General features: G+C 42.7%; 2 protein-coding genes across 2 annotated transcripts in view; one reads left to right on the top strand and one right to left on the bottom strand.

The window, feature by feature from the left end:
* Pmar_PMAR029268 (hypothetical protein) overlaps positions 1-1126 on the bottom strand; it is a gene marked incomplete at both ends in the record, with an annotated part of 1313 nt that extends 187 nt beyond the window's left edge. The window contains 7 exons of the mRNA XM_002782361.1: positions 138-218; positions 263-407; positions 452-510; positions 556-670; positions 713-814; positions 861-911; positions 1074-1126. Coding sequence (XP_002782407.1) covers positions 138-218; positions 263-407; positions 452-510; positions 556-670; positions 713-814; positions 861-911; positions 1074-1126 — 606 coding nt within the window. The remainder of the gene's footprint in view (positions 1-137; positions 219-262; positions 408-451; positions 511-555; positions 671-712; positions 815-860; positions 912-1073) is intronic.
* Positions 1127-1673: 547 nt separating this feature from the next.
* On the top strand, positions 1674-2079 carry Pmar_PMAR029267 (hypothetical protein; the record flags this gene model as incomplete). The annotated part of the gene is made up of 3 exons (XM_002782360.1): positions 1674-1804; positions 1846-1994; positions 2051-2079. The coding sequence occupies 3 exons, from the start codon at positions 1674-1676 to the stop codon at positions 2077-2079; spliced, it is 309 nt and encodes a 102-aa protein (XP_002782406.1).
* Positions 2080-13329: the final 11250 nt, after the last annotated feature.

The raw sequence follows: 13329 nt of genomic DNA, 5'->3' as shown, positions 1-13329 counted from the left end.
GTTCTATCAGGCATCTTGCCCTTATCTCTATTCCTAGTGTCCTCCTGACTAGCTTTATCCACTATGATACGCTTCTGTGGTGTATCCTTTAATACCTTACTCGGCACTACCATAAGGCAGTATACTCATGATACTACCTCCAACACCTCTGGCTGGTTATCATCACAAACTCCATCCTTCTTATTATCTAATACCCTTCTAAGTCTATCAACTACTGCCTAAGGCACGGTGTATATACAACCCTAAGACCACGAAGGAGTACCTTCTTATCCTTAACACTGAGAGCTAGTCCATCTCCTCCTAGCTTAGTCAATAACCTCAATCCTTCACTATTCCCTCTACTATTCGATGCCACTATACTAGTATCATCTACCTTATCTAACTCACTACACGATGATACCACCATTCTAAAACAATACCCTAACCCCTATCATCACCGTATCATCATTACCCTTGTGATACATCTCCTCTACCTGGCAGATTATCAGCATGCCTTACAGCAGCAGGTATCTGATAGCAACCCATGACCCTAGGAATAGATCACTTCATCATTACAGCATTGATGCGCCCCCTAAGTGCTATGTCCAGTACTAACTGCCTCAACCAATGCTGTACCACACTAGCCGCCGCTACACCCTCCTTATTATCACCACTGATAGGCTTAAGACGTCTGTAATACTCATGCACAATACATAGGTATGGTTGCTATTACTTGGTAGTAGTTGTCAACTGCTTTACACTAGTCTGTTCCTGTACCTTCCTACTCGACCCTGTAACGGTCTTTCCCTCAACAGGACGTCTACTCGAGTAGCTTCTATAAATGATGGACTGCTGTACTAAATGCTCATCATTGCTATCACCTCTGACATAGAACCTTCCTTGGAGTTAATCTCCGTTCGGTATTAATCAATCTAATATGGTGTATAATGACAGTTATTGGTGTATTGTGTATACCTTTGTTGTGATGTGGGTTTAGGTAGTGTACTATTAGTAGGATGGGGAGGCAATACTCTCCTAGGACCTACACATACCTTACACCATTATACCTATACTTGATATTATTACTATTATACTTTATACTCCTCAGAGCCAGCAAACGAGGTATCACAGTCTTGTCATCAGTCATGTCGCATCGCTACCGGGCGGAATCTGCGGCGCGACGGGTACGTCGGATATATCAATCGATCATCATGGCGAGCGCTAAAGTGTTGCGCACTTTGTAAATATCATCATACTCAACGGCCGAGTCGACTGCTCCCATAGCCCTTGGTGTAATGTCCCTCCTGAGATCCTACATAGTCAGGCCTAGAGTGGTGGTATGTAGTAGGAATACATCATCTGTGGCTTCATGGAGGATACAGGCTAATGATGATGTGAAGGGATCTCTATTGAGATATACTATACATCCAACAACAACAACATCGTAATACTATTACTAGCAGCAACATCATTATTATCCTCTAGGTCTACTGCTATTGATAGCATGATATGCCTATCACGGGTTATCACATCGATAACAGATTTAAACTCCTTACCCCATACAAAGGCCTTATTAACCCTACCTCATGTTAAGGCTATCCTCACTGATATACTACTACAGGTAGTAGAAGGCTTTCTTGAATCTATACGGTGGTATATCAATGTAGGTGTCATCATCATCAGAAGGTTGGAGTATGACCTCAGAAGACGCCATAACATGCTTTAAGGCTCTTAGCTCTCTACCTACTGATGAGGGCGGACAGGAACCTCATATACAACTATTACGGATGGTATACCCCTTTATTAACCCATACAATAGGGATAGGTAATACTATTGGTGATAATGATGGTAATAGTAGGTAGTAGGTCGTTGGATACTGTTGTTACTGAGGTTGGCGACATCGTTCAAACATTAGCTCATAACCAAACTAATACCATGAGTACCAAGTACTTGGGAAAGGATAATAACATATTATTACAGAAGCTTATATATAGGCTACTCGATACTAATAACAGTAATGAGGTAATATTAATTGTAATTGAGTGTGGTTTGGTATGATGATAGTTTTAGATAAGTATACGTCATATATTGAGCTTTAGGAGAGGTGTAAGGATACTCAAAAATAAGGATATTATTCTTAGGCTCGATGAGGTAATAATTATAATACTAGCAATAATAGGTCACTATCAAGATAGGCTATAATGAAGAAGTTGTCGAGAGTATTATCGGTTATTGTTGGATATGAGCATGGTGAGGAGAATCGAGGCAACATCACAGTAGATTCGGCTGTAGCTGCTGTTGAATGGGTACTGATATCTACTACTGAGCTGCTTATCTATACTCGGCTATATAGGCTATAGAGACTGGATACTCACTCAATCAATTATCACCTATACTAGATTTGGTAATGCCCAATTTAACTGGCCAGGATAGTGACCATTATCAATACACTAATCGAACCCATCATCAGGGGTATACACTCACCATACCACACCATTGTAAACTATTGCATGTGGTAAGCAGACCCCTTCATTAAGGTGTTCACTAGTATGCAGATACTATTACGCCCAACAGGACTAGATCATCCTAAAGTACAGCAGTTACTAGAGGTTTCTGTGAGGGAGGTTACAAACAGGATGAGAGAGTAATAATACCCAAGCCTATTACTGGTAGTATTATTATCAATAACATTAGGCTCACTCATAGTGATGTTGGGATATTGATAGAGACTCTATCTAGTGTATACAATAGACTTAATACACCTGAGAAGGGTATCGATAAGAGGCTTATACCCTATGCTTCATCTATACTAGATGGTATGCAGAATAAGGTCATACTATGGGTTATAGTAGTGGGCATAGTAGTTGCCATAGGTACTTGCTAATACCCTCAATGTCCTACCTCATCAGCATTTAGCACACGTCCTTGAACTGTATCTAGCATCAATAGTTCATCATAGGAGTGGTATTGTTGCTAATGCTACTCCTACTATCACTACTATGATCAGTATAACACCATCAGTAGAGCTAATGCCTGCTCTATTACATGCTATACGTAATACCAACTCTAGGATCCTTATAGAGGTATCCTTCCCCCCATCAGGTAGTAGAGGTAAGGAGTTATCCCTATCATCATTGGTAGATGTATTATCAACTGTAGGATACTCATCTTATGGTAGTAGTAATGATGATGATGAAGGAGTTGCTCATAATGCTCATCAATATTAATAGGTACGGATCCCCTATCATCTAGTGAGCGTAATGCCTTAAAGGAGGCATTGGAAGCAGCATTCAACACTAATGATGATGTAGAGTATGATAGGTTAAGGAAGGACATATCAACAGATCTATCACTAAAGAGGGCGGTGCAACTACTATGTATTACTACCAACACGTTATATGTTGTTATCATCATCCGAAGGTACACTCTATGAGAATACATTAGCCCATCCTCAACCTACTCCTACCCATCTTAAACCAGAGATTGGCATAGCACAGTTATTAAGGGACTTCATTAAAGATAACAAGAATATAGATGAAGGAGTATTAGTTAGAGGGAGTCCTGCTAATGCTACCATTACTCTAGCAAGTACTCCTTATCATCATCATCCTAATCGTACTTGATAAGTATCCCTTCGTAGGAGCACTCAGGGCTAAGCCTGTATTTGGTGACTGCTTGGATCCTCAAAAGGTACTATCTACTATGATAGTATCATCACGTAGTAGTATCATCAACGCTCCTTTACCCCAAAGTAAGGTACTACATTATTCGTGTCGTTAGTGAGATCAGCTTACTTCAGAGATGAACCTACTGGCAGCAGCTATTACCGCTTCTTCTAGTGATATGCTACATGATGATAGTGTAGATGATCTATCGGCATTGGTATTCAATGATAGTAGTAGTAATAGTAGTAGTAGTGCCAGCTATATGATGATTATTCTAAGCCATACTAGGTATATCGCCACGAGATCATCGACACGTACTTAATATACTATCATCAATATTGAGTAGTGGACCAGATGTAATGATCAATAAAGGAGTATTGAACAAGACCATGAGGGTAGTCCTTCTTCCATTAACCTCCACAGTCATCCTCATGATTAGGCTCTTATACCAGTTATTGAATATTGTGATACATCAGCATTGGTAACTCTACTAAAGTTGTTGGCTGATAATAGGACATCCCTATTACCCTTCCTAGAGCAGGATAATGAGGAGAGGATGTATTACTACTAGGGATAGATATACTATTACACACTCCTACTTAACACCAGATATTCCCCCTTCATCATACTCCAACCTACTCTTATGTCAGCTCTCAATAAGGGAGTACATGACTTGGATACTCTACCTCAACTAACATCAGTTCTACGCAGTATGGCAATATTAGAATGGTAGTAATAGTATTCCTATTGTCTAGGGTCATATCCCCCCTTTGTAGGTATAATACTACCTGTGTGTCAATATTGATGAGTCGTTGCTCAGCGGTATCCCTTACTGTACAATCACCAACAGATATCATACATCTAGTAATACTTGACGCCGATAACATACTTTAGAATTGAATACTCAGGTTAGAGCGTTCCGAGGTTTACGGATACATGATGCTACATTCCTAAAGCGTCTTACTGTGTGGTATTCGTGGTATATTAATAAGGAGTTGTTCATTGATGATGATAACAACAAGAAGAACAAAACTACTACTCCCAATATAATGCCAATACAATACCGACAGTATATAGCAGCATTTGCCCTGCCCCTTACTGATCTAGGATTCTATTCTCAAGAGTTGGTACAACTAATAGAGAGAGCATTACCATCAAGTAGACCACCTATAAATAAAGACAGTCGTATAGATGGGGATAATCCTATTCCTACTGACATATCACAACATCCGAGGTCTTATCTTATTCTACCTACTTCAGTAACAGAGGATTGCTATCAGGTTATTGGTAGACCTACTCAACGTCCTTAGTCGCCAAAGGCATTTCCCACCAAAGTTCATCACGGCTGTTGAAGAGCTGATTAATGCTGCAAATATAAATAGTAGTGCTTATAGTAGCAATATGACGACAAACGACTGGATACGGGCATTCGAGGTGATGGGATGAGGTCTGCACTACCTATTGGTCGGACTACTTGTAGATACACCTCTGTGCTGCTGTAGAGGGTCCTCCGACTGTACGCAAATATCTCACTCAGAATGATGATGTTAAAGCATTCTTCGCTGATAATACATCATTCGTTTGGTAATAATACCATTCATCTTAACGGATACCTTGTCTAGGTATGCATCACAAGAGAGGGATCGGACCAACTTCTTACACTCTGATACGTGTATGCAGTTGAATGAGGCAATCAATGCTCTCGGATGGCCACTAAGTCTTGGCAACCAGCTTGCAGAGGTTACCCTCCGATATACACTCGAAGATGATATGATGATTATTAGGTCTACCATCTAGATATGATTACATCACCTAATCAACCTGATAGTACATCATCATCATCCAACCCTAGTGTTTTAGGGTCATCCCTGAACTACCAACAAGCAGGCAAACGTATGGAGGAGTCTGTCATTCCGCTTACTAGCATCATAACTTATGTAGGTACTGCAATAGTATGTATAAAGGAGGAAGATGAACTACGCTGGTACAGTCCTATCACTCGAGGTCAACATCAATCGACCCTTGATGACCCACATAACAACATTCGCCTGGGTATATCTTCTTGGTATTCATCATGCTCTGCATTGGTGGGAACTTCTGTTAGGTCATACGCGAGTTATGATTGGCAACTCATTGACGAAAGTACGACACCTTCACAGTTTGGGTTGGAAGGTATCCACCTACTGATCCGTTCCGTAGTCATCTGTTATGATTTAGGTCATCCCTTTGTGGTTATCGGAATGGTCTGAGTTACACACTGTAGATGATAGGTGTAAATACTTGGTAGAGCGTGCTCAAGAGGCGTATGCCATTGGTCCAGCAACGACTGATGTAGCGCTTAGTTGACGAGGAGAATATAGAACGCTATCCTCAGGTTTACACATCTCCAATCCAACAATTTAACGAAGCATTATGATAACTGTTGGTTTTTTCATGTCATGAGTGTTAACGTTTCTGACTTACCTCCGGTTTAGTGTTTGGAAGTCGGTGCGGCCTTCGAGGGGCGACAAGACAAGCCATGTATCGCTAATGTGCAAACAATTGATAACGAGTGATAACGTGGCATACAAGGGCATTCGCTCGTCGCACAATTCTATCAAGTTCGTAACTCAAATGCTTGTGGGCTATGAACCTGCGGATATAGAACATATTGCAACACATATCACTCGGGAATACCAGGGTTTATTATGAGATAATGTATTTGAAACAGTCGGTACATTAGTTCCGCCTTCACAATCTACAACTTATTTTTATACCTGCTTGCTTAATATGAACTCACCATGCGTGCAGGATGTAGCGATTCTAGCCTCAGAACGAGGTCCTCGTTCACTTCTATAGAACACCACATCGGGATTAGCAGATCACACAATGAGACAGAACACATGGTAGGAACATGTTAAGAGGATCATAAGAGACACGATGAACGAGGATGCTCCACTCCAGATGCTGTCCTCGTACAGCAGTATTTGATCACATTCCTGATGGGGTTGTGAACGTGGCTGCTTGAAGTACCTACCTCTCCACAGACTTGACCAACTTCAAAGCCAGGTAAGGGGAACGATGCCAGAATGTACTCAGAATCCTTGGGGTTGTTACAATCACTTGACGGATAGGAGCATATGATAATGTACCTGTACGGGAGATAACCGCTCTGCTCCATTTTGCTTTCCATTACCAAACATTATGGAGAGGCATACTTGGAGGTATCAACACGGGGAACGAGAATTGATAAGTATCCGGGCCGGGTATACGATTGAGAGGCAAGTTCTCGAACTCAGTATCATCAACTAATATCTTTAGTTGGTCAGCTCGTGAGAGATCTACCCATTCCTGATCGACTCAATCAATAGGCTCGTGGGGATGATTATGAAGTTACCCGTGGTCTCTTGGGGAAGCGTCTATTGAGGCTTCTGACAGAAGCAGCTCTTCGTATTTCATGTACGAACATATTCGGAAAGACAAGGAGTATCTATACTGGGTTATATCAACAGCTTCGAGGCATTTACATACAGCAGATATCGCCCTAGTGGGGTATTGCAGTGTAAAACCCAATAGAATGGTAGAGGCCGTGTTGGGCTCTGAGTTTGTCCATCCTATGGAGGGGTCTACGATCTGATGATGATGAAGCAGGGACGTATTGATGAGATATCCTCATCGTATAGAGTACTACGTATGGTCCATCTGGTAGAGGTGGGTAAGGTACTTGTACAGCCAAGGCACCATCAACAACAGCACCACTCTTATCTCGTAGTAGGATATCGAAGGTGTTATCATCACCACTACTGATGGCTGATGGTACCGGTATATCAATGGACAGGAGGAAGATGAAGCTCATTGGGGATCTATCACGATAGGGGACTAGATGATGATCATTGGTCTCTGCTACTGTAGAGGCTCCGATAAGCCACCCATACTGAGCCATCTCTGTCGGTCCTTACTGCTATCTGTAATGCATTGTATTGAAGAGGGTAAGGTGACAGGATGAAAGCCTGACGAACACTGTAGACTGTATCTGGAGGGAGGGTGAGCAGCAAGGGGAAGAATGACGATGATGACCCTTTAGGTGGTCTCATGTCAAGACTGTAGACCCGACCAGGTCTATCAATATTCATAATGATAGCCACAGGTTGGTTGGAGGTTCCTCCAATTGGTGGATAGGTGATATTCAATCCCCCTAGAGGTATTATATCGAACCCAGGCCCATCGCCCCAGCCAATGATATCATCATCATCATTAGGATTCTCAACTATCAAGTACCTATGTAAGGGCATTGATAACAGTGAGGATACCTTGGTACCAGGTATTATCCTCAGGTGTATGAGTGGGTGTTCTAACTATCATCTTAATATCATATTCAGCCTGCTGCATCGTCACTTCCCTTCGTATTGTGAATATCAATGATGCCACCCGACGGTTGAGGCCACCCCATGTGTAACTGATGACCGAGTATCCCTAAGTTAGCACCACTAATGTAGGAGTAATACCTCGCTAGCTCACAACTCTGACCACATCCATCCACGTCCAGTTCGAAACTTGGCGGTGTTATTATCCGAGCCCGTAGCATTGTATCGACCGAGTGATCGATAAACAAGCCATTGATAGTGATGGACACCTCCATCCAGGTATAGGGAGGTGGGACCTCACAAGTACTAGGTATGAGTCATGCGATGATAACCTACTTCACTGGTAGTGATGTTCAGACTTAGAGGTGCAACGGGAGCTGAGTCCCCCTCAAATGCCTCTGTCAAACCATCATTAGTATTGATAGGGTTCATCTACATCGATCTACAATAACAGTGAGGATTAGTATGCATACCATTGGTGAGGAAGAGGAGGAGGATGAGGGCCATTGTATTTCTATCCTCCATATGTTGTCTCCTGACTGCGGTAAGACTTCTATCTGTAACCTGTATCGTATTTCCACAGTCATAACATCTGTGGAGGAGCCTCCGGAGGACAGTACCGCTATAGATGCTTCTGAGATGCCTCACACTGAGCCTAGTAGGGGTAGAGGCAGTACCATTTTGAGCTACTATCACTGGTGTATCGATAGTCAGACTCTTCCATGTATAAGGGAACTCCTCAAGATCATAGTAAGATAGATCGGTGAGTGATGACAGCAGGGGCAATGTATGGACTTCTTCGCCTCTCTCTATGGAATATCCTTGCATAGATGGTAGTAGAGTGTATGCTCCCGGGCCTATCATACCTAGTGCTATTCGGATATTGAGAGTGCCCAATACCTTCAGATTTAATAATGAGCCTCGACCCAGCTTTGGCTGAGGTCATTATTTCGAATTCAAATATGGCCATACCTAAGACGTGGATATGAGCAATAACTATGTCGAGTATTTGTAACTTGTTTCTGCGGCTATTCGTGGCCTCATGTACCTCTCCACTGTGTAGAGGTCTCCGTAGAGATCAGCAATGGTACGGAACATACCTGAATGGGGTATAGCGATGACGGCGATGCCTAAGACCATGGCTACCATTCATTTGGGTTGTAAGTATAGTAATCGATCCAGGTTGAAAGTAACCCCCTCTGAAGGCTGCCTTCTCATCACGCATATCATCACTACTCAAAGCGGTGCCTAGGATGACTATGATAATGGTATAATAGCAGGTATGTTACCAACATAGGTAGTGAGGGTGAATATGGTCTGCCCACCGATGGATGGTAACCTCACATTGTGCAAGGTTATTTCCACCCTTCTTAATGGTACTAATTCCATACCAGTCAGTGCTATCTTGTTGCCACTTGTTTGGGAGGCAATTATATCCAATCTAGAGAGGATAACGAAGTGATAGATAGCCATGGGTAAATACCTCCAATCCTCCGCTCCATCCTCATCATTGGGTATAGGATCTCTACTGGCTGGACCAATGACTGCTGAATCAAACCCTGTACCAGGAGGATACAACGCTTCTATAGCGAGAGTGTCAGCTGAGGATACTGGTGTAAAGGATAGCTTTATACTAGACCTCGACCCAGCGGAAAGATACCTATGATAGTTAAGGATTATAAAACAGGTGGGGCTTCGGATTAAATACGGTCCAAGTAGGTCGATCTGTAGGTCGAGCAGCTGGGGTAAGATATCCCAACTTTGGTAAACCTCTGAGTTTAGCAGGATACCTCCGCGCTCATGACGCGCCTCCCAGTAATTATTGATTGGATCAATGGGGTTCTATAACAATGATAGCAGCAATGATGATGGGAGTGGAAACGTCACCTTTATCGGATTGATCACTGTGGATACCATTACTAAGGCTTCACTATCGGGATATGCTGGCGTCTTGTATTCAATAATATTGTAAGTCTGAGGGGCATGTATTGCCTTATAATATGGATAGAATTATCACCATAATGCATAGAATAGACCCATCCTCCTTGTCGTTAGTGTTATTGTAGTGTTGACAGTCACATGAGGGCTGCCCAGTATTGGGTAAGAGGTTTATATCATCCGGCCAGAATATCTCGAAACACCCATTCGAATTAGTAGTATCATCATCACGGAGGTCATAACCATAGGGGGCAATTATGGATACCTACCGAATAGGAGAATATCCAAGATAGTAGCTACTTATTGTAGTTACCACATCTCCATCAACTACAGGTTGAGTAAACATTATAGTTATGGTTAAATCTTCAACTTTGGCTTCCCCATTAAACTCGTTATTAACATTGTTAACTTGAAAGGATAGCAGTGCCTGGTGATAGTAGCGCTAGGTGTGATTACAGAGGTATGGCTGCTAAGTACTTCGTTTATTGAGTACCCATCTAGAGTGAGGTCATCAAGAGGCTGCCGTACTATAAGTGTTGAGTCCTGCATATCATCTGTGTATGCAAGAGGGGTGAAGGACTGCATAGCCCATTGTAGGGACGGAGTGATCGTGGTGTAGGGATGGTGGATGAGTCCTCGGAGAGTGTACTCTCTATCGGCTTGTATACTATCACTTCCCATCATAGTTATCGTCAACACCCTGTTATCACTATCATCATCTACTGCACAGATATAGGCAACATCGGGCACCAGTGATACTATATCCTCATTGGTAGTAGTGGCACTACTCGTTGTAGGAGTACTACTTACCACTGTAGTATTGAAGGATATAGATGGACAAGTCTGGCCCACCCTCCCACTAAACCAGCTGAATCTGATATGGTATTTACATGCCACGATAGACACCGATGCATACCGTACCCGGGTGGTGTGATGATCTTTAGTATACCACCCCTCTCCATTGAGGAAGCAGTGCTTTGTAAGGCGTCTAACCCAGGCATTGTTTCTCTATCATAAGGGATGATGCTGTTGGCGGGGACGAAGGTCAATCTGATAAGGACCTGTCAATGAGAGGTACTTGAATGTTGATGTATGGTCAAGATCATACCCCACTGGAGCTAGCTGAGGAGGCCACTGGTCTGAGTACGGCAGCTGCCGTAGATGCAGTAGCTAGAGTTACGTGCGTGAAGGTACTCAAACGGTAACCACGAAAGGGTAGGGATGTCTGTCGACCTAGTAATGGGTAGTGACTATCATCATATTATGATGATATCACCTCTCAATGATACGACCCATAAGTTGTCATCATATGCTAGAGGATAGGATATGCCTATAATAGCTATACGTAATACATATCTGAGAATGGATGCTCTCAAGAAACGATAGGGGAAGTAATAGGACTTCATCCCATTAGCCTGTAGACCTGGACCTATAGTGATTGTAGCAGTGTTGGTGCCACCTTTACACCCTAGTATCGTAGCTTCCTCGGGCCATCTTGCATAAGGAGAGGAGGATGGCCAATAACTATGGCTATGTAATAGTAGTTCATCCCAGTACCAGGGCATCTTACTCGGGATGCCCGAATACAGTGGAAGACTCGATAGTGATATCATCGATGCAATGTTGGGAAGTGATGAAACCAACTGGAGCTTGTATGACAAGCTCTGATGGAAGTGTCTGTAGTAAGATGCAGTATATGTCAGTAGTAGTTGATTATCACCTGTGATGGTTCAACACTCTCCCCTGAAGTCAACCCGAATGCTATTATTATCTCATTTAGTTTACCGGGTCTGTCATCTCTACCAGTGGCAGTTCTCACTGCAGGTGCTAACAACAATAGTGGTAATGATAATGGAATGATCCTGAGTATCCCATCTACTGAGTATAGTAGTATCTTCTATTATATAAGCCTCATTCATCCTAGCATTTATCTGTAATCCAGCCACAGTAGCCTTAGTATCGGCTATTGATGCACCCCCTATGGGGTATTTACCAACATCATAGTAACTTGAGAGTGGATGAGATGAGGAATCAATGGGGGCTACACCTCTCAATGGTCCATATTATCTCATCTCCATTCGTTGGTGTATCGGGATTCTTACATCCTAATCTTAGGTTGTATCTACTACTACCATCAGTCTACTCTTGAAAGATAAGTCTACTACAGTTATATACCTCCCTGGGTGTATCATCCCTTCACTCATATACACTTCTTCATTATCTTGCATACGTCTAGAGTCACCACTAGCTGTTGCGGTAATGATTATGATAAGTCCAAATACAGTAGTTTGCGATGAGTCTCCCCCCTTGGGTGCCCAGGCGTCATGCCCTCTGCGTGATACTACTCTGAAGATGATCAACCCTGTATTCAATGATAGGGCCCTTCATTCTACTACTCGCATGTTGCAGTCGATGGTAGAGTGTTAGTAGAGTGATCTGTCACATCTAGAGGTGTACATGTAGTACTAGCCTCATTGAAGGAATCACTGGTACTGCTACCATCAATCACTAGGCCTTTTGCTAGGTCGTTAGCTCTAATGATAATCCCTCCACCAGGAGGTAGAGCTGTGACTAGAGTGAAGGTTATATCAATGGTGTTACGTCCATAAGAAGCTAGGTCAGTGAGATACCCAATATGCATACTATTGATAACCCTAATGGAGCCAGCATCCATCGAGGCTACACCATGTCGAATACGCAGGGTATAATCGTCACCATTATAGTAGTAACCAACTTCTAACACACAGTTGTTGAGACCGTCTATTGGGTCGTTGTCAGGTATCCTTATCCTATGGGTAAATCCATAGGCAACATGAGGAGTTAGTAGAACCTCATCCCATATTAGCTGCCTTTGGGTATTATCTATGATAGGATGAGACCCTGGTATGGTATGGACATTATACTCAGAAGGGATGCTGCCGTATCGGGCATCTTGTTCGAACTCCCACACATACCCTGATGGTGCTGTCATGCGCATTCTAGTTTCCATATCTATATTGGATGTTATGATAATAGGGTACACATATAGGGTAGTGGATATCCCTCCACGATAGTGATAGGGTAACTGGAGAGGATAGTACTTACTATTAATCGAGGCTCGTACCATAGCCTCGTCTCCCTCAGCATAATAAAGAGAAGTTGGGAGTACATCTGGCATGCAATAGCGATGATGACGATGATGCTCAAAGACTTACTCTGATAGATTGCCCATGAGCGTTGTGGATAATCGTAGGTAGATATTGATTCGGTAAGGGATGATGTTGATGGGAGTAAATGATGATTGGGCCATGTGAATGGTATGGGCCATGGTGTCCCCTCGACTACATATCCATCTATAGGCACGATAGTGGGCTATGCCTAGGGTTAGGATTACTATTATCAGCCACATATAAGCGCCATTGAT

This window comes from Perkinsus marinus, assembly GCF_000006405.1.
Source record: "Perkinsus marinus ATCC 50983 genomic scaffold scf_1104296939758, whole genome shotgun sequence".
Taxonomy (NCBI): Eukaryota; Perkinsozoa; order Perkinsida; family Perkinsidae; genus Perkinsus; species Perkinsus marinus.
This window is presented reverse-complemented; position numbering and strand designations above follow the sequence as displayed.